The sequence below is a fragment of the Ornithodoros turicata genome, chromosome 5, assembly GCF_037126465.1.
Source record: "Ornithodoros turicata isolate Travis chromosome 5, ASM3712646v1, whole genome shotgun sequence".
NCBI lineage: Eukaryota > Metazoa > Arthropoda > Arachnida > Ixodida > Argasidae > Ornithodoros > Ornithodoros turicata.
In genome coordinates this window covers 2,814,292-2,836,385 of record NC_088205.1, presented here as the reverse complement: position 1 = coordinate 2,836,385, position 22,094 = coordinate 2,814,292, and the positions used below count along the sequence as shown (strand labels likewise).

Below are 22,094 nucleotides of genomic sequence, written 5' to 3'. Positions count from 1 at the left end.
GGGCTTCGTACATGACGTTGATTTACATAAAATCGTCTTTCTCTCCAACCAGCTATAGAAACAATGCCCGCGTGCTCAGTAGAGCGCCACTTTCAGAACAATATAACGTTCTGTTTCCTCGCCGACATCATAGCCGGGACTCGCATCTCTTTCATAACAGAAGTCAGCCAACGAAATCGAAAGTGCGACCTAGGAAACTTGGTCATCCGCTTTTCACTTTCCCTTCCTACTAGAGCGCCTCCTCTCCACACCGACCCCAATGTAGCCCCGTAGGAAGCAGAAGGACTCAGCAGCACGGCACTCAAATTCCAACAAATCACTTCATCGACACAGACGTGCATCGACACAGGTCTGAGTCGTCACCTTTGCCATGGAGACCCTTCTTCCGAAGACTGTGCAGGATGCGTGGAAATTCTTAATGGACAAGCGTGATCCCCGAACGATAAACATGTTGTTCGTCGGGGACATCCGCTTCATCGTTGTCGTCCTGGGATTGTACCTCTACGTCGTGCTGTCGGCGGGCCCTCGTTTCATGAGGGATCGCCAACCATACAGCCTGAAGCCGGCCATTATGGCCTACAACTTTACAATGGTCCTCCTCAACGCGTTCTTCATGGTGAAGTTCTTCGAGCATTCCTACTGGAAAGGCGGGTACAGCTTCTTCTGTCAAGGTATGACACACTCGACAGATGAACACTCCTTGGCGATCCTCGATTACTCCTGGTGGTATCTATTTGTGAGGATTGGCGATTTTCTGGATACGTTCTTCTTCCTTCTGCGTAAGAAGTTCTCTCACATCTCTGCCCTGCATGTCTCCCACCATGGACTCGTTGTCTGGAGTGGATGGCTGTGGATGACATTCGGTGGCGATGGCCAAGTCCTTCTAGGACTCTGCGTCAACTCTTGCATGCACGTTATCATGTACTCTTACTACTTCTTGGCTGCTCTCGGACCAGCTGTACAGAAGTACCTCTGGTGGAAGAAGTACCTCACAACGCTCCAGATCACGCAGTTCGTAGTCTTGTTGTGCCACATCCTGATCCCAGTGTTCTACGACTGCGGTTACCCCCGTATCCTGATTGTTATGGCGTTCGCTCAAGGCACTCTCGGCCTTGTGCTCTTCATCAACTTCTACATCCACGAATACATGAAGAGGAGAGTACTAAAGAACCCAGTCCGTATGATTGACAACATGTGCACGATGCAAGCCACCACCGGTAAGCAGCACACGGAACGACCGAAGAAGGCGTAACTGTCCCATGGATGAAAATTGCTCTTGGAGGGTTGTTCTCGAGAAACTTTCTTCTCAGGAAGGGATGTGATGGCGACCACTGTGGTGGTATATGTGAATATAGACACTTTATGTGTTTTTCCTCGAACACTTTTGTGAAGAAAATGCATTCATCTTTACTACACTGTACTTAGAAGGCGGGGTGCAGCTGCGTACCGGCGTATGCTTGCACATTTGGCTCCTCTTCACCTGTTTAGTGTTTGCAGATGGAGAAGAAGATGATGCGATAGCTGTCGTATCGTCCAGACATAAATGATTTGAAAAAAGATGCTTGTCTGTTAGCGGTAGGCAGCTATAGGAGATCGAATGTATTCCTAGAAAAGTTATGGAAGATGAGATGTATGCATTCGTTGCGATTAGTGGCATCTTGACGATCCACTTGGAATACGTCTTCTACATAACAGTCCTGCTATAAAAAAAATGTGAGTGCGCATTTCGAAAGTACTTTCATGTCGTCCTTCTGGTACGTTGGCATGTAAATTAGTCATTGCATGCATCTAAGTATGTGCATCGGTCAAAATATAAGCGCAATACTGGTCGTCCATGTTGAAACCAATAAAGTCTACATCGTTATTTATCGTTGTCAATGGAACAGTTTTGTTACATGAGTTTTCTCATTCAAAGTAACGCAACAAACAACAACATAAGTGCGACTAACTTAGGAAAGACTACCTATGCTAAATACTTATTTTTCGAGCTTCATACAATTAGGTTGTGTACCACAACACCAGCGTTGAAAGAATTCATGCCGTCATTATCATGTACCTCTTGCTGTGTACGATGGAACGCATAATTCATTCACTCCCATGGAGTTGACTTGCGTATCGAATTTTACTAGAGATTAATTGATCGATTGGTAAAAGAAAAAAAAAAAAAAGCCGGAGATGTTAGTCCCAAATTAATCAAAGATCAGTACCTTTACCTCTTTTCTTTTGATTTTCAATGTAGACGACTCCAATCAGGACTTTTGATGCCTACCTTCAATCCATCAATTGTAGCTTCATAATCTAATCACTATGTGAAAAGCAGTACAAGCAATCGTACGTTTCAAGCAATACACTTTGAATCCACACTGGTTCATATAATGAGCCCTAAATAACGCGTCCTGGAGTAACAAGTCCCGAGTAGTTTGGAACTAATATCTCTATTTTTTTTCTTATTCCAATCAATCAATCAATCAATCAAAATAGTCCGTTCTATTCTGAGTGCCCGCACTACGGAACACCTAATATTCTCTCTCTCTTCTGATGCACTACGTCCCAGAAATAGATGTAGATTTCATTCGAGCTTTGCCGAGAGTGATTGACGTCCGACGGCGGATTACTTCCCCGTCGGAACTGGTGGCGTTCTTCCCCCTCATGCATGAAAGAGAAATGTACATTTTGGGGCCGCTTCATTTTTAGTGACACTGCGAACGAAAGTATATTTTGGGATGAGAGCTTCCTACTCGCCTTCTGTGACTTCCGTGTGCCGAAGGGAAATCCCCAGCGCTCTTTTACGCCAGCGTTCTGCTTTTTTGGGCAGCTGACATCTCATGCGGAAATTCCTGTCTGTTGTGCGTCCTGCATAACTGTCACATAACCTGTTGCATTTCCGCGAGCTCTGCACAGAGAAATGAATCGTGCAAAGCACTAAAATAGACGACGACTCTTTGCGCTGGTAGAACAGCGACACTGAAGCATATTGCTTGGGGAAAAGACTGACGGTCTTTTAATTTCAGAACAGTGTCTGCTCGAAATATCAGGAGCTCCCAAATCGGGGCTCTCGCGTAGATCTATCTACGCCGGGTGGTCTACACCTCTCTGTTTCCTGAGATATCATCCAGCTGCCCTTCCGAACATCGCCGCCATATTGATTTACAAAAGTGAAATGAATATTAGTAATGCGATCAGTTCATTGAACTTAGACAGGGATCCGGTCCCCATTGGCAAAGGTAAAAAGCAAATAAAAATAAAAAGAATTTGGAAAGCGGAATGTAGACAATCTAACTGAATGTTATTGGGCCCTGTACATCAAAGTCGTTACCTGCACGTTTATTTATTTATTTATTTTTTCCGAACAGAGGCTCCATGACGCTTGATCGGTGAGAGCTCTGAGCACTGCTAGCTAGGTGTCGAGCAGTGAGATTCCGCATGTCCCTGAGGTGGGGCACAGAGCGCAGGTTGGCGGAAGTGCATGGTTTCGCCAACTCCCCAGTACCTTCTCAACACTGAAGGGTCGATGGTCTAGTTCACCGAGGGCGCCTTTCAGTGTTTGCCGACAAAAATCGTCGGCAGGTGACCACGCGTTCCGCTTTTCCTCCAAGGTTTCGCGTGCTGGCCAATTTGTCGAGCCAACAACTATTTTACGCAGGAACGCCGCTGTTACCGGGGAGGAGGCAAGCAAGTAGCTTCCGTCAGATGTCAGATGTTGTGTCAGATGTCAGATGTATGGAGTAGCCGGCTTCCACGTTGGTGGTGCCAATTTTCTCCATTTCTTTTTTCTTTTTCACTCACTCACTCACTCAGATGTCGCAGAGTACATTTTATGATTAGGCCTCTTAAGGAATTTGTGCTGCCTGGTCCACAAGCCCGTTGCCACTGGTAGCACAGTGTCCGGGGAACCAGTGAATTAGGACGATGGGACTTTTCGATACTGCAGGTTGGTTCGTTGTATAGCTGGAGACGACTGGTGGAGGATTTCGCCACGCCCTGCAGTACTCTTGAAACAAGATTTTTGGAGTCAGCAAATAACGCATTGCTTTTCAGCTTTTTCCGCTCTACGGTACAGGCGACATTCAAGCATATCGCTCCCGTGTCCATCTAGCGGCGCTGCAATAATGGCGCTACAAATCATCAGCGTGGTGTATAAATACGCAACAACTCGAAGGCGTTCTGTAGCGTTCGTCGAGCTTCTTCAGCAAAGTTTTCTTTAAGGTGGTAGTTTCGCGACGGTCTCCTATCTTAGAGAAGAGCTCGATAACATCATCGTTGAAATGGCCTATATATTGAGCTGTCTGCTGCGCGCATATACTACCAAATATCCACTTATCATTTCAGGAATGTGGTTTCTATGGGTTCACTTAATCGAGCAAGTTGGGAAGGGGTTTTGTGAGCTTGTTATCTCTGTTTTTATTTAAACTATTGTATTCGTCCTTAATAAACTAATGTGGTATAGTCCGCTCGTCTTGTCAATTATTGCACTCGTCTTCCTCCAAGTTATTTCTACTGTACCCTAACAACCACAACCATTGAAGAAACACGTGATTGTTTGCATAACATCATGAGGGGGTTGCTCGACTTAGTTGTTTTTATTGTTACAATCCCATTATTGCACGCACAGAGGTCACGAGGCGGTGCGCGAGGCTGTAATGATTCAATAATAATATGGCGAGTTCCCGCTCGATGACGCAAGAGGTGGCGCTGCTTGCGGGCGATGGAAGTAGACGTGCATGCCCGGCGTCGTGCGAAAAGAAGCAAAAATAAATAAATAAAATAAATAAAACAGAAAAAAACGGCATGCAAAAAAAAAAAACTGCTTTTTCGGTGACTGCCGTCTTTCAGTTCGTTGCTTGGGCGATGGTGAGGCTTCAATGTTGTACTGATCTTAATTGACGCTTCGTTCAGTCTCTACAACTTACGTTACTTCTTCACGGTGTTCGCGAGAGCTGCGAGGTGGTGGTCACGGCAGCTTTCGGATCCGATATTCTCTAGACCAATGGAGGTGACAATATCTAATTCATGCTTTCGAACCATATTGTGAAGGGAGTTCATTATTTCATTCCCCACATCACCACCAGCAATGGGGTAGAGTATCGCCCCCTGGCGATGAAACTCCCCATTCATCATTGCGTAATAAAGTTGTTGTTGTTTGTCTCTGGTGCTTCTTCGTATCTTCTCGATCCTCTGGCACTCGAGCCATTGAAAGCATCAAGTGTAAAACGTGATGGGCTGCAGAAGCTTCGAAATCAGAGGATGTGCGCCACCATATAGGTGCCATGGCAATAATTGAAACGAACGGGGACCAAGGGAACGTACTGAAGAGTGACGTCAACAGCGACACATAGCGGCGAGCGCTCCGGGAAAACGTGCTAACTATCGACGCCCTTCGGAGTCGCCGTTCGCGCTATTGACGTCGCGAAGGACATTATCATGTGAGAATCGTAGCGCAGTTTGGTGGACAGATGATTCTGCGAAGAATCAACCAGACGTTACTGTATATGTCACGGCAGCGCTCGCTGTGGCCGCTCTTCATGCGTCAGAAGACTCGACGGCATTAGTGAGTGTGGCCTTCGTCGCTCGTGCGCCAGGAAAACCAGAATCATCATTAGTGAGTGTTGCGCCTGTTTTACACGACCGTTTTTCTCGTCCGTGTTTTTGCCGGGGCCAAGACGGACCCATTAGAACCTACGGGGCTCGAATGGCCTATGGTTCTATTATTGAAGCACACGGACGACGAACGGTATACTGTGAAACAGGCCGGATCGTTGATAACGTGGCTTCCGAAGTACCGTGTCCACCGTACCCAATCAACTGATAAGATTCTGAGTCATGCACGCTTACATTGGTTCCGGTAGGTACGGTAGCGTTACGGTGTGACGTTATCAACGGTCTACTAACACTCTGCTATTCCCAATATATGTTTGGAGATGATTTTATAGTTTTGATAGCCTGGCGGCTGCACCAGGGTAAAAGAATCAGAACACGGTATCTTGTGAACATTTTGTGCTGGTCGTATCCGTGCATTCTCACTCTGCGTGAGCTAGGAAATATGACGGGGCATACACCGTGGTGCAGCCAGTCAAATGGAGTCAGCCAGTAAAAGACAACAATACAAAGAATTTTATGATAACAAGAAAGTACGTACAGTGGGGTGTATTGAACAGCAATGGACGTGTAACAAACAACAACAATAATAGACACGTGACAACGATGACATGAAGTGTTCGGCCACAGCTAGGTATTGCGGTAATGGACATGAACACATTATATAGTGACATAGAAAATATACCACAGGGAAATCAGCGTGAAATAATATCGACCAGATTCGAGCCAAGTGGAACAGTTTAGAATACATTCAGATTTTTCTACAACAGTTCTCGACCTCACGTATCGCGCCAAGGTCGCCACCACCAAGGTCGTCGCACCTGATTTGTTCAGGTAACAGTATAACCTGTAGAGATTTTGATTCCCGCTTCCTTGAACGTCCCTTTGCACTAGTTAATTATCCTTTTTTACATGATTATTGCGTTCTAAACCACAACCATTGACGACGTGCGCCGCTGCACCGTTTCTTATCTTGTCACTCCGCTTGATGTAGTTGTGATAGTAAAAATTGCTGAATAATCCCAAGACGAGAAATACTTGCGCCACCGCGAAAGGAACGAGGCGTCTCGGAAAACCGCAGTCGACGAAAAGCGGAATACAAATATGCGCGATGAAGATGAGAAAATGCGAAATCTGCATCAGCGTCAGATATTTCTTCCACCAAAGATACTTCGTCACTTCGGGACCGAACGTTGACAAGAAGTAATACGAAGACATGACGATATGAACAAACATGTTCATGCATACACCGAATAGATGCTGTCCTTCCGGCGCGAACAGGAACCAGAACCACGCGTTAAACGCGACGAGCGTATGATGGATAACGTGAAGCCGGCTGACTTGGTTGAACTTCTTCCTCAGGATGAAGAAGACGGTATCCAGGGCCTCAACGAATCGTATCAGGAAGTACCAGCTGAATTGTCCGAAGAATTCCGTTTCTACCGCGTCGTGGCTCACGGAGATACCCTGACAGAACAGGCTGTACCTTCCGCCCGGAAGGTACGTGTACTTCAGCAATACCCACATAAACCTCAGGTTGATTAAAACGTTTGCGAGGTTATACACCCTGATAAGGGTCTTGATCTGAAACGGTTTTCTCTCCATCATGAGGCGCGGTCCAGCTATCTTGACGAAGTACAGGTACAGGGTGATGTAGAAGAATACGAAGACTGGGTTCATCATGACGGGGAACGTGTCCCTAGTACGTGGATCGCCTGTCTTGCGGATGTCCTCCCCGGCTTGGATGAGGTCGACGAGGTTCGGCATGACGGTGCCTCTTTGTGGTGGGACGGTATCGTCCGATTCCCTAGTGGGAATGACGAAAACGAGAATATTTACGAAAATAACATTTATGCATGGCGTTTACAAACGTACAGCTGAATAATCAAAATCTAAATGCAGGGGACATGTGATACTGGAACCAAAGAAAAAAAAAATTAAATTCATTTTTGGTGAAAGTCTTTTTGAAATGCTTTCAAGTCTTATTGAAAGCCTTTACTATTGTTGTGAAATCGTTTAATTGAGCCTGCATGAAAATTTTGTTAACAATGTACGACATCTACAGCTAGCTATGGTAGTCATTTAATTTCTCGCATAGTCACACAATATCAGGGTACCGCAAACACAGTCTGGCGATCACGTAGTGTCAAGTGGTCCTACGAAGTTACGGACGGACCTACACGGTGGTTGGCACTATGCACACTAAGAAAAAAAAAAGGGGGTGTCAAAAGGTGGTAACTTCTATAGTTACCACCTAGGTCAACATATAACTTGTAACGAAAGGGTGTAAAAAGGGGGGGGGAAGGGTAAAGGGAAAAGGGTGTAAAGAAAGGAGAATGTGGAGAGGTTTGTCAAATATTGGACAGGTTACTCCAGCGCGCTTAGGGCGGCGATTTCTAAACCGTACTTCCAGCAAGATTTCTAAAAAAGATGTATGTTCCACGAAAGTACAAAGAAAGACCGACTTGATCTTGATTAAGACCGGCCTCGTTCTATTCGGGGGTTTATGCTCAGCAGCCATCTTTTCAGTGATCGCATGTGTTAACAAGGAGGAATCGTATATGTAAACGCTAAATAGACACATTAATTTTTTAGCAACTAGTTTTTCAAAGAGTGATCAAAGAATGATATTAAAATGTGATATTAAACGGTAAGAGCAACTTATTTATTTACACATGGTAAACAAGACTTTCGTGCACGAGACTGCACTTGTTCATGTTACCTAAAGAAGTGCAGTCTCGTGGACGAAAGTCTTGTTACCATGTGTAAATAAATAAGTTGCTCCTACCGTTTAATATCACTCTATGATCTACTCATCACCGGCAACTTGACACCGAGTCTTCCTTCTACTCTTACGTATTTCTTCTTTCTTTGCTTTTGTTCAAGATGTCCCAATGACTTATATTCTACGCCATTATGCCAGAAGTACCACAAATAAATAAATAAATAAATAAAATGCCACTGAAGCAACCAAGAAAAGAAATATCGAAGAATCCAGTTTAAAAACAATTTCCTGTTCTATAGAATTACATTGCAAAGACATAGGCCAGGATCGAGTCTATAGAAAGGGGGTCTACTTACAGTTAACAAAAAAGAGGTCCCTGCAGTATTCCTACGACACCTGAACAATTGTTCGTGAGCGCCGCCAGTGGTCGATCTGCGGAACGATTGAGCCACCGAAGGGCTTTTTAATGCCCGCCGAAAGCTCAGCACACGTCACAAGCCGTATAACACCCTCGCAAAGGGCATTGTATGTAATCAAGTTGAGAAGTAAACGTTGTTTACGATCCGAGAGCATGGTTTTTTCCCCCGCTTTAGCGGTTTGTTGTTTCGTTGCTGTTTCCCCGATTACATTTTGCGTTGTTGGTTTTACGTCATCGTTCTCGTAAGACCCCGCATCTTCACAATGAAATGACAGCTCGTGGAAATATGAGTGCAGGATACTCTTAAGATAAACGACCCGAAGGGTACACCCCGTCGATTCTCGGTAGTGAGTAATTTATAAGTGTTGGGGATCAGCAGTAAGGTAATTGTATGTTTAACGACGTTGACGTGACGTTTGACGCATATCTGGCAACTGTGCTGCAAAACAGTGGGTCACATTTTAAATAACTTCGCAGATAGCGCCGACAGTTGTGGCTGGAGACCGTGGTCGGTTTTGCCACATAGGCCACGACAGTCACAAAAGGAAACCACGGTCGCCGAACGCGTGTACTTTGTGTTTTACTTGGATCGCCCTTCTGCATATTCAGCAGGGTATGATATTCCCTGGTTCCAGATAAAAGGCGAAGCTGAGGTTGGTGACTCCAGCTGAGTCCATGTAATTGGTCATGAACAAGGTGAGTCGACCTGTCCTTCTTTCATGTATTTTAATGCGTTAGCATTAGGAGTGTTAAAATGAAAAAAAAAAAAAAAAAAAAAACTGTGCCTGTGTATGTGTCTGTGTACACTGTTAAAACAGAACTTCACCACATCGGACGCTTCTAGCCAACCGTCATTCCGAATGATATCATCCTGTGTACTTATTTGCTGAAAATGGGAGGAGGCGCCTATCTGGGACGCATTATGCTTGTCCCAGATAGGCTCCTCCCCTTGTTTTAAACCAATCATGACAGAGAATGATATCATTCGGTATGGTGGTTGGCTAGGAGCGTGCTATGTGGTGAAGTTCTATTTTAACAGTGTATGAGATGGTGAAATACATTTTCGAGAAAATAAGTGTCGAGGAAAATATAGGACGATTTTGCGCTTTATTTTGTTTTCCCATTTAGTACGCGGGGACGTTTAGTACTCGCAGACGACAGTGGCTGCCCATGAGGCTAACGGTGGCTCATGTCCATGGCTACGACCGCTGAAAGCACGTTCGCGATTGGCAACGCCAGTTCAAAACGCGATCCTCATTGGCTGACTCTTGTTGCTACGTCACGGAGACGACTACGCAGGCTTTCTCCATCTATAGGTAGTGTTGACCTGAGCAGCAATGCGCAGTTGGTGACCACGTCGACACAGTGTTGCCCGCAATTCTCAGTTTTCATTTTCTAAACAAACTATGAGTGTAACTGGGACTAACAATGTAACGTAGAACACTGAGGGCTCATGCTATCGAACAGATAAATTTTCTGAGATTGCACCTCTGTCGCTTTAGGGTATACCTTCAGTCTCCCTCGCGTGGACGACCGTGTCTAAGTATAGATGCCCTGCCCCCAAGTTGGAGGCGTCATTGTGTCCGTGGCGTTGGGATCTGTAGTTGGACATGCTTTCAATTTGCTTCTATACAAGAATGTCGGGTAAACTTATTGCTGGCGTCTGAAGAGGATACGCATAAATAGATTGTGTTCGTGTGGCACTCTATCATCTATGGACAGATTATGTGGTAGGACACCCTTCTGCTTAGTCGCCTTTGGAACACCATAAGAGAATACGCGCGGTTGAAGTTACCATGTCATGATGTTGGGAGTACCCTACAAGAGTACCGAAGGAAAGACTCGCCTCTCGTACACGCTTCCCCAACGTCACTTCCCTTACAGGTCACTGCCTTATACGGGACGAGCCCAAAGGTATACCTACAGCTTGGGTACACTTCATGCTCTAGTAACCTTTCGAATTAGCCAGCAGGGCAACAACGTGGAGATTGAATCAACAGTGATTTCACAACAGCCCTCACCATCGGGGTGTCGCTCCCTGTTCTGTTTCTTTTCTTTCTTTCTTTCTTTTTGGCGCCCCCCTCAAAATCTTTGAGATTGTTCAATAAACAGCGGCGAGAAAGCAGGCGAGCTGGTGATAATTGGTCTTCATAACGAACCCTGACTAGTCCTTATGAATCCTGTTTAGTATGTTTTTGCCCAGTCTCAGGGTTCCTTACGAAGATTGATCAATGTGTACAGCTCGGCTACCAATACACGTACTGATAACCCAATAGCCATTAAACATACACCCCCTACCCCCTTTGGAAGCTCGGCACCCCCAGAGGTCAACGGGAGATCACTGTACAACATCCTCTAACAAAACTGACTTGCGGAGGCGTGCAAACCTGTCCATCGAAGGACCTGCGTGAAAACCTATTTCGGTTGCCCGATAGTGAAAGGTGGAGCACGCAAATCACAATGTATTCCTTCAAAGTGTTCCTGATGACCTTACCTGCTCCTGGAAGCGCTGCCCGTTTCGCTTTTGGATTGTAAAGTGAGCCAGAAGGACAGCCATCAAACGAATAGAAGGGAAAGTTTAAAGCGTACTCTCTCAGAAAAAAAGGGTGGAGCAGTTACTCCGTTTAGGAGGTAATAGTTGTCACATCTGTTGCGCCCAGACATGTACAAGGCACTCAAAAATATATTTAAGATAACAATAAATACTGACGTTAGAATGTAATTAAGATAGAGTATAAATACATGAAAATTAAAGTAATTAAGATAGAGTATAAATACATGAAAATTAAAGTAATTAAGATAGCGTACAAAATACTTCAAAAAGAATTTGAAATACAATTAAGATACTATTTATCCTTGAACGCAAAAAGTCACCAGTCACTGGTAAATGCGGCAAGTGGCCGCCATGTGACATGAATCACCTAAACCCCGCGTACTACGCAAGCCGTCTCTGAGTGATAGGAGTAATCTAAACACAAGTCCCAAAAAGATGACAAAGAGATACGACATAACTCCACTAAGTATATATGTGACCCAGAACAAAGCAAACTTCTGGCAGGTCCCTGCTCGGCGAGGTCAGAACTTGGCGTCATCGCGTCAGGGCACACATAACAGAACCCTCACTGGCCAAGGATTAGTACATATGGGGCAAAATCTCTAAACGGTGACTTCCAAGAAGGGTCAATGTCCGGGTCTAGAGTCACTATCCGGGTCAAGTCCGAGGGACTCAGAAAATTTCCAGTGAACAAGCAAGATAATGGAAAGACGAGACACAGAGAGTTTGAGAGGGAGATCCAAAATATATAATTAGAGTATTGAGTAGAAAATACCGTAAAATGAATTTAGAAAGAGTACAAATACACAAAACAAAAAGTATTGAGCAGAGTACCAAAATAAAGCAAACTGTATTTAAAATGCAGTATTTTAAATGCAATACTCCAAATATGTACAAGTCAGGAACTTGTGCCTAATAGGCTGCAAAGTTCTACGTCTGCTACCTACGAATGATAGGGTTATCGCTTCTGATTCGCTGAGCGAGTGGGGCGTACGCCCTTTTGTAGCAATATGAATGTATAAAGATAATTGCTTTTGCCACCCTTTTGCACCCTTCCTCAAACGCTATGTTGACTTAGGTAGTAAGTATAGAAGTTACCACCTTTGCACACCCGTTTTTTCCTAGAGTGTAGTATATAGCCGGCAGTAACCCAGCTACTGCAGTAACTACTGTAACGAAGCCTAACTGTAGCTAAACTACACGTAGTTTACTACCTCCCATCACTGCCGTCCACTGTTGCCAACTTTCTGGTAGCGTGGTACCACTCAGCAGCAGGAGGTCAACCGCTTAAGTAGGTTTGCTGGTACATGCCGGTCAGGCGACCATGACTTGAAAGCATGGTCGATTAAGGGGTATGTGTACGGCACTCTGAATGCCCTCTAAACATAAACCTTAATCACCATGTTACCGCATCTCGAATTACACAAGAGAATCAGCATCCCACGTCATCATCATCTCTTTTTGCATTTGTGTCTTCTCGGCAATACGCAGTCATGAATGCAAAATAAGTGTTCTCCGTGCTCTCCGAGCGCTAAACTGCCTGCGTTTCGTGCCAAGATATCAAAGAAGCGCTAAAGAGCCTTCATACGGGCAAAATTACTCGGACCACACTCGGCAACAAACACGGAACTACGTAAAAGAGGGACAATGAAGGGAAGGAGGACGACAATACGCTCCGCAAGCGCCTTTCTGGGGAGGCGGGGGTGTATTTATAAGACGAAAAGGAAAAAAAACAAAGGGGGGATAACAGCAGGAGAAGCGTGCGCATGCCTATCGTTCGCGTGTGGATGCAGAATGGGTCCTGTCGTATAGCGTTGTATACATTCGCGGCATTATAGGCGTTGCTGCTTTTTTCAGTACCGATTTACTGAATTGTAGCCCACAACAGTAATCCCAAACCCAAGCAGCACAATGCACTGTCGAGTGCAATAGGGGTGGACGGGTGGGTGAAAGGCCTTGAACAGACTCCTGAAACTAAAAAACATTGATAAGACACATACCGTCCACCCCTATTGCACTCAACTTTCGGTATATTGTGCGGCTTGGGAATGTTCTCGTGACAACAATTATCTTCACTTCCTTCGGACAGCGTCGCCAACGTACTTCGTAAGTCGCGCTATATATTTTTTTTTCGCCGGAACTGCTCCATGGAGTGGCATGCCCGTTCATGCGCAGTAGAGTCACTAAATAGGGAGCAGAGTAGCGACACTGAGCCACGCCGGCGAGCGAGGTCGCCATCTTGGCTACATCATCTGCGTCGCCTAGCAACGGGACTCCAATCTCCCCCTTCTCCGTCGGAGAACAGCGCGCAGTCGAGCCCGCTCGCAACCGAAGAAACTGGTTTTGGAGGGAGGTGACTCAACATGGATCAACATGGACTGCGCGTTCTTGAAAGGAGAAACCACGTGACACGATCGGCCCAATCGCGGACACCGAGCGGCGGCTCCGGCGCGGACAACGAATGTACTCTGTACCCCTATGTAGTGACTCCAATGCGCAGCATGGAGTAAAAGCACTCGATGTATACCCGATGCACGAGCTGAAGCGACCTTTACTACGTAATTACCCAGGCAAGAAAGAGTGCGGTGTAATTCTGACTGTAGATTCGTAAAGGAATAAAAGTATTGAATTACGACACACAAGCGCGAAATTAGCACTGCCTGTAACGTAATTTGATGTGGACTGCACTGCCGCGCGCTTCGCGCTTTTCTTTCCTTTCTGAGGGCCACCGGCCTCCTTCAAGAACTGTAGGGATTTCTTTTGTTTGTTTGTTTGCTTGTTTGTTTCTTTTGTTTTGTTGTGTTTTGTAGATATTTTGTTTGTTGTGTCTTCCTTCCTTCTTCATTCTTTCATGTGAACCTTTTTGGAATGGGATAAGGTCCTGCGCTCAACGCAGGGAAACGTCCCACATCATCATCATCATCATCCATTCATCTATGTTGTTGTTGACGTGGACTTGTGGTTGCATTTCAGTGCCCCTTTAAGCCGTATTCGGTGCAGAAATTTGGTGTGTGGCAACGAAATCCATCGACGGCTCGACGTACCGGAGATGATTGTTTTGTCGGACAGCGCCCTCTTGAAACTGCCGGGTGCCGCTGTGGAGGATTCGGCGTATTTGTAATCGACATTCTGAGGCCGAAACTGGTAGTGAACAGTTATTGAAGCTGACGTCCCCATGTGCCCGACGTGCTGAGGTGTCTGCCCGTTGCCACCAATTCATGCTCGGGTGCCAAAAAGGCAAAGGAGAAAGCTTTATGGCATTTTATTCGCATGCGGCACCTGAGATAACACTTTGGAGTCTCACCACCATGGGAATTTTGCGCTCCCTTCACAAACTCAGGCAATATAACTCCGCCAATACCCATCAGATATCCCGGACTGTACAGAGTCACATTTTGCCTAATGTATTAGGTATGAAGTCTGTTTTCAACCTCTCCACATTTATTTTTATTTTTTACTTAGCAACTTATCGACTTATTCGGTTTTCAGCAGAACAAACATGGACACTAAAGCACACATATGTTTACGTACATCGAAACTCTTACTATAACCACATGGTACACTCTAAGAAAAAAAAAAGAGTACTTTTACTCCTTTTGGGGACTAAATGCACTGTCACAAAAAATAGTCCCTTTCGGGAGTAAATGCACGGGAGTAAATGAATGTCACAAAGTGGAGACTGCGTTTCATGCGCCGTTGTAAGAGTCCCAGGTACATAATCCGCTTGCATGCATGAAAATACTTTGAAGGAAACCGTCAACCGTGATATATCGGATTATATAAAATCTTGCGCCATACATAGGGCGCAATTTGCGAAGAAAGTTGCGCTAACTGTTTCTTGCTCTGTGTGGCTGGAAAATTCCTACGTTGGCTGAGTTACACAGCCTTATGCCATCAAATTGACCAAGGGCACATATTGACGTAGACTGTTGCATTCAGGAGACCATTCGCGAAGTTCAGTGACAATTTGCAGTCCTGGGGAGTAAATGTCGGGACTAAATGTCGGGTTAAGGAACTAAAATGGGGAGTAATTGCAATCTAGGGGAGTACAAGCTGCAATTACTCCCCGTTTTCCTCCTTTTTTTCTTAGAGTGTAGTGTTGAACCTGGCGTATTTTACTTCTCGGCGCTTCTATCCGTACGAGTCTGGTGAACTTTTCATAGGTGCTTCTCGTGTTCCGTCGGACAACAACGGGCAATGTTTCCCGTTGGAGCAGTGACCCCATTGCCTCTGGCGTAAGTGTGGTAGTAAAAGTTCACAAATAATCCCAGCACCAGGAGTACTTGCAGCTGCGCGAAAGGAATGAGGTGTTTGGGAAACCCACAGTCAACGAAGAACGGAATGCACATGTGCGCGAGAAATATGACGAAGTGTGATATCTGCATGGTAGTCAGGTATTTCTTCCACCAGAGGTACTTCCTCACCTCGGGACCGAACGTGGACAAGAAGTAATACGAATACATAACGACATGAACGAAGGCATTCATGCAAAGGCCCAGTGCAGGCTGCCCTTCTGGCGCGTACAAGAACCAAAACCAGGCATTAAATACAACGAGGGTATGATGTATGACGTGGAGGTGGCTGACTTGATTGTACTTCTTCCTCATCACAAAGAACACGGTGTCGAGGTAGTCGGCGTACCTTACCAGCAAGTACCAGCTGAATCGCTTGTATACCTGAACTTCTGAGGGGTCATAGTCTTCGGAAATCCCTTGACAAAAGAGACTGTATTTTCCTCCTGGAAGGTACGTGTGCTTCAAAAACGTCCATAAGAATGTCACGTTAAGAACAACGTTCGCAATGTTGTAAATCCTAATGAGGGTCTTCAGCTGAAACGGTTTTCTCGAGCTCATCAGTCGCGGTCCAGCTATCTTGACAAAGAACAGGTAGAGGGTGATGAGGGAGAACACAAACACCGGGTTCGTCATGACTGGGTACATATCCCTCGTGCGTGGATCTCCCCTCTTGCGCATGGCATCCCCGGCTTGAAATGGGTTCAGCATGACGATGCTTCGTAGTCGAGCACGAAGTTCCGACGCTCAGATATCGTCTGATTCCTAAATTGTAGATATCTGAATTCGAGGTACAAGTACAAAGAGTGATATATAAGGTATCGGAACTCACTTTTGAAACACGTTACAGGAGTGACATGGGCGAAAGATCTTCAATCTCACGCTTCTTGACGCTTTCAGAAAGTCTGCAAATTGCTATTTCCAGTGCCCCATCCGGCGCAGGCGATGTCACGGTGGCTTTTACTTTTACGGGTCGTGCTGCAAGTGGAAGCATTCCAGTGAATTCCAAAATTCGAGGCTATTTTGTCTGTGCGAACTAATGCGTTTTCGCGCAGGCAGGCTCTTTTCTGCAGTATATTTTCAAAATCAGACGATTTCGTTACTTACGAAACAAAATTCTTGGTGTGCAAGATGTCACCGTATCCGGCCCTGAAAAGTGGGAAATACGGGTTATTCACCCTTCGCAAACTTCAATAACCGTAGGTCCTGTCGGAAAATTCCCTAAGCGTGAGTGGAATAATACAAGTGACTAATCCTCTCGAAAGCTACCGTTGTTTCTTGGAAGCATTCAATGCTCACTTGAAGCAACCACCCCGAACAGAGCTCAAAAACAAAGAAAAGAAACACGAAAGTCAGGCACATATGTGCCACCATTCATTTCGAAAGGATTCGAGGGAGGGGAAACCCCATTCGCCCCGAAAGCAAAGTACAAGCAATAATTTCCCTCATATGTGAACTCTCTTTGGACAAAATTCATCGTCGTTCATGGCGAAGGCCTTGAGGGTATGTAAATAAATAAATAAATAAATCATGTCATTTTATTCCGTCCATTCTGCGTTGGGGTAGTGGGCCGCACCTGATGTAGCGAGTTTTCCCACCCGTCATCGTCAATTTATCTGTTCTTGTTGTAGTTAGTTAAAATTACAATGCTGTTCTCCCCGTTCTTTTTATACAGGCCGAAATGAGCAATCACTCTATGACGATTCTAACGTTCGAACTTTCACAGGTCGTAACAACACCCTTAATCGCTACATCACCTATATATAAACATATACACAACATCTTTATGCTCCTCAGAAATCTGAAATAATTTCGGATTTCCGATACCATATTCGACAATCAGTTGAGCTGGGCATTGAAGTGCAAACACGGATTAAGAACACAAGCAAGGACTAACGTATACCACTAGCATGCATAGGTGGAAGCAGGGATTGCAACGATATTGCACACTGCACCATTTCTTGTGTCTCACACTAACCTTCTCAACTTTCAAGCAGAAAAGTCACTACGTACCGTGTATGTTGGCATCAACGTCCTGGGAGTGTTCTAGCTTCCAAGTTTCTTTTGGGACTATATAGTCATTTGCAACGTGTGCTTTTAGCCACGACATTTTTTGTTTAACTCCGTAATTACGGTTGACAGAAAGCTTGAACGACAATAAGCAAAACACGTGCCGCGCCTTATCTCTGCTTCGCGGTATAATATGTGCGGTTCTTTTTTGTTTTGTTTTCTGTATGTGTGTGTGTGCTTGTTAATGTGCTTGTTTTTGCACCAGTTTCCTTATTCGCGAGAACATTTGCATTTGAAAACCGTGGATGCATAATTGCGCTCTCTTATCTTAGAGATAAGATGGCTTTTTATGACGCGTATTCTGTGCCTTATTTACCTCAGGTGGCAAGGGTTTCCTCCGTAGGGGCGTCCAAACCACTCGACAGGGATGGGACCCGTAATTGCTTATTTTTCTTCTGGTTCACCGGCTGGGAAACAATGCCTTCCATTGTGAGCGACGAACATAGAATTATTCATTGAACATATAGTGCAACTGGGCAGGTGTAGATTCGGAGTCTGTAACATTTCCCTGAAACTGAGGGGTGAGAAGTAATACGAAGCATAACGTGTAAATCTTGCGCAACAAAGGCTTCGTTTTTCGTCTTGTTCGAGATAGTACCTGCAATAAAGTGATCCCCGTTGCAAAATAAACTGCTGGAGTAAATGTTATGCGCAGACGCCCGCGGGAAAGTGCCAACAGCGAACTTAGACTAACCTGACATGGGAATGCAAACACCGAGCTTGGACTAACCTAATAATAAACTATAACCAACAGGCTGTTCCGGCGTGTCCGCCCTGGTAAGCCTAACGGCCACTAAAATATGGCTGAACGTTCGCTAAAACGACTTGGACAGACGTGGGAAAACCATGAATTTGAGCGGTTAAGTAGGGATGTCGGATTTTTAAACACGGAATGTCACCTTACGAAGCAATCGAGCATGCGCGAGCATGTTTTGAGACCGTGAAATCGGGAATTCGGGAATTTCGCAGCCATGCCACCGATGTCGTCCCGTTTAATATGGGTTGAGGTATAGTGAGCATGCTGCTTCACTCGATTAAGATGGTTTGAAGGGGAAAAAAGACCTGTGGTCGTACCTGACAACGTTGTCATAAGCTCCAAGAAAAGGACTGAGTAATTTTAGTTCTTCTGGGGGGCTGCTTGTAGCTGCATTGCTACAACCATCAGTCTCGAAAGCAATTATATGCACGGAAGTTTATGCGACGTTTAGGGGCTACTTGCGGTACTGGGGACTAAAAATGGGGCAACTGAAATCTGGGGCACTAGAAGCTGTAGTTGCTCCTTTTCTTCTTGGAGTATAGGCGAAATTTTTTTTCGAGTAGGTTAAGACGATGTCTGTTTAAATATTTTATTGAATTTATTAATTTGTATTTTATTAGTTTATTCATTTATTTATTTATATAGTATTTAAACATATATATATATAAATATTTGATCGGCTTTCTTTGATTTGATCGTGCAGTTCTTTGTATCAACAACAGCAAGCTGCAACACCACCACCACTATCACCACCAGTGCTTTGTTTCGACTCTCCCTGCCCAGGATTCATGATACACCCCCATCCATCGAAACTCTTGGGCACTCTCTGATACCTCCTATATGACTGCCTGCACGAGGATTAGTGAAGGAGCTGTCTTTTTCTCTATTTCTTCATAATTTTCTGTGTCTCTGCTACTTTTATCTGCCTTTTGTTTGTTTGTGTGCTTTTGGGAATAGCAAGCCTACATCATGGCTAACCTTCCCCTTCTGTTTTCTCTTTTTTTTCATCATTAAACATATGCCCCCCCCCCCCCCATCTATCCCATTCCACCTTTCACGAAACACCTTTCCTTAATCGTACCTTGCCTTAAATACACAATTTACTTATTCATTCCAGGTCATGCTGTGTGGTGGAACGTTCTCTGTATGAGTTTAAAGAACACGATACACTACGCAGTCATCTTCAAGCAGATGTGTGTCCGAGGAGACGCCTCGAGGGCAATAAGTTGACGTAGATAAAAACACTGGACTGAGAATTGAACCACGTGGTACACCGAGAGCGATTGAAGTAGATGTATATAGAATGAATACGAAAAATTGAAAGAGCGAGCTGGGGGTTATGCAAGCGGAACGTTTCCAGAGTCCGTATTCATATGAGAAAGAGAAGCCGGTACTTCCAAGAACTCTCTGACAACTATAGTTGTAGTAGCCTTGACTGGATCCTGGTAAGCGTGACTGGTCTGCATTTAGTGTTGCTTCGACGGCTTTGACTATTCTCACATGAATGACGTTCAATATTGGCACATGTTGAGCGACAACGTCTGGTATCTGCGGTCACCCATCTGTCATGATCTCAGAGATTCCTGAGCATTCTGGCTACAAACAATACGAATTCTAGCACGCGAAAGAGCTTTGACTGCGACGTACTCCCACATTTCTGCAAAGGCTATAATTTCTCCGTCTGTATGCATTTGGATGCTCTCGCTACTACGTTTGTAACAGTTGTTCCCTAGTTCAAATACCGAATCGGATGGTGTGACAGCGGTCTATGCTCCAAATATGGCGTCGTGGCGAACACTGAGTACGTCCCAACAGAATGCGAGCTCTACGAAACGAAGAGGCTGTCTGTGCTCTGTTGGGTACTGCTAGCTGACAGACATTCAGCCCGGCTGCAATCCTTTGCCCATGTCAGAGTCACGCGCAACACCTTCGATGTCTTCTGATGTTCTTGGAGTTCCTCTTGTCTCTCGGTTGGCTCCAGACGCTGTAGTGTATCTCAATGACCATTGGTGCTTCTTTCATGTGCGTGTGTGTTTCTTTCTTCATTTTCTTTTTGCCAATTTAGGACAGCTCAACTGTTGTGCTCGTAGATAACTTCATTCTCACATCTCACATCTAATGCTTCGCGTGTAATGGGGTAGCGTACTGCTCTCCAGTGGTGAATCACCCGAAATCATAGTCGCTATTTATTTATTTATTTACTTATTTGTTGTTGTTGTTATTGTAAGAGTTGACTTTCGTCAGTCACAGACTGTGAGATAGCCGACACCCAACAGTATACAATATATCGGCCAATATTGGCTGGATCTCGGCAATACCACTTAAATGCTATACCAATACAGTACCAATATCGCCAAAATCCAGCCAGTATTGGGCCAGTAAAATGCAGTCAGCCAGTATTGGACCAAGATGTTGCACTTTATGCATGAGCAGACGAGCCACAGGTTGCCGCGATGGCTTTCAGTGTGGTATACAATGAAGAGGAAGAGAATGCCTGTAGCATTCTTTGCACTGTCAGCGCTACAGGAGGCTTGTATAGCGTGATTGATGGGCTCGTGTCTAGTGTTCTTCTAAGTGTGCTTCTAAGGGAACTGTACCGACATATGTCCGAGATATATAGTGCGCCCTAATTAATGCGTCCCGGAGTAGCCAGTCTTGAGTGTTTTGGGACTGACATCTTCTTTCTCTCTCTCTCTCTCTCTTTTCCAATCAATCATGCAGCGCGGAATAAAATGCCACCACAGTTTGGGAATCGATGGGGACAGAGGCGATCGTTCCTATAAACGGAGCTGAAACGCAGCTCTCGCTCCGCTCCGCAGGGCCAGAGACACCCTGGCGGTGCTTAGCTGAAATAAAGGGAGAGAAGGTTTGAACTATCCCACTCGAGTTACAGGCGTGTCCGTCGTAGGCCAGGCACTGCAGGGTCGTTTCCCGAATACGGTTTAGAGCGCCTGGCTAACGATGGGCAGTCCTGTAACACGAGTGGGACAGTCCAAGCCTCCAATCCCTGTATTTCTTCTAAGCGCCGCTCGGGTGTCTCTCCGCTTCGTTCGGTTCATAGTCTCCGCTGAATGAAGCTGCGCATCAGTGAATGCTGCAGCAAGCTGTACCCTGGACGTCGTTCTACCCCCGGAAGAGCTGTAGCAGATGGTGCAAACCCCCGAAGACGCGTGTCCTCCCTCTGGTCGCGTTTAGTTTGCTCCTGGGCAAGTCGGAGAAAAGCTTTCCAGCACGAGTGCAAGCATAAACATCCCCAGTAAGGAACCAGTTGTATTCCCATTTAATGACTGATGTGCACCACACGTGTTGTCTTGGAGGGGGCGTATGATATGAACCCTGGGTGCAAGATGCACCAGTGGATTGCCGTTTTCCTTCGGCCTGCAGCAGTGGGCAGAGCAATTCACCGGGAGTTCACGAGGAGCGGATAACTAGGTAACCGTCATCCACTACAGCTCAGATATTTAATCTGACAGCAGGTTCAGATACCTGTAACAGAGTCTCCGGTGGTGGTGGTGGCGCTGGTGAAAAGGCTCGCCGTTGTCGGCCTCAGTGAGGTGGGCAACGTCACGACTGACGCCTTAGGGGAATGTGCGTTCTGGGCCGACTTCTAACGGAACTCTGCCGACATATGTCTGAAAGCGTCTGAGGAAGATCCAGAAAAAACCCCGGACAGCGCAGCCGGC

The 22,094-nt window shown here is 45.5% G+C and overlaps 3 protein-coding genes and 1 long non-coding RNA gene across 5 annotated transcripts in view; 2 read left to right on the top strand and 2 right to left on the bottom strand.

Annotated features, from left to right (window-relative positions):
- LOC135395266 (uncharacterized) overlaps positions 1 to 22,094 on the top strand; it is a 174,064-nt gene that overhangs the window by 135,860 nt on the left and 16,110 nt on the right. The gene's annotated exons all lie outside the window — the stretch shown is intronic.
- On the top strand, positions 290 to 1,289 carry LOC135395259 (very long chain fatty acid elongase 7-like). The gene has a single exon (XM_064626499.1). It carries the CDS (start codon positions 371 to 373, stop codon positions 1,250 to 1,252), a length of 882 nt encoding a protein of 293 aa, XP_064482569.1. The 5' UTR covers positions 290 to 370; the 3' UTR covers positions 1,253 to 1,289.
- LOC135395143 (very long chain fatty acid elongase 4-like) lies at positions 6,490 to 7,362 on the bottom strand. The gene has a single exon (XM_064626389.1). It carries the CDS (start codon positions 7,360 to 7,362, stop codon positions 6,490 to 6,492), a length of 873 nt encoding a protein of 290 aa, XP_064482459.1.
- On the bottom strand, positions 14,723 to 17,642 carry LOC135395257 (very long chain fatty acid elongase 7-like). 2 transcript variants are annotated; one of them, XM_064626497.1, is made up of 4 exons: positions 17,598 to 17,642; positions 16,692 to 16,733; positions 16,417 to 16,562; positions 14,723 to 16,349 (listed from the first exon to the last, which is right to left on the bottom strand). In XM_064626497.1, the coding sequence occupies exon 4, from the start codon at positions 16,293 to 16,295 to the stop codon at positions 15,450 to 15,452; it is 846 nt and encodes a 281-aa protein (XP_064482567.1). In that variant the 5' UTR covers positions 16,296 to 16,349; positions 16,417 to 16,562; positions 16,692 to 16,733; positions 17,598 to 17,642; the 3' UTR covers positions 14,723 to 15,449. The 2 variants fall into 2 exon arrangements, with proteins under 2 accessions (XP_064482567.1, XP_064482568.1); XM_064626498.1 differs by lacking the exons at positions 16,692 to 16,733; positions 17,598 to 17,642 and having other exon boundaries at positions 14,723 to 16,342; positions 16,417 to 16,433.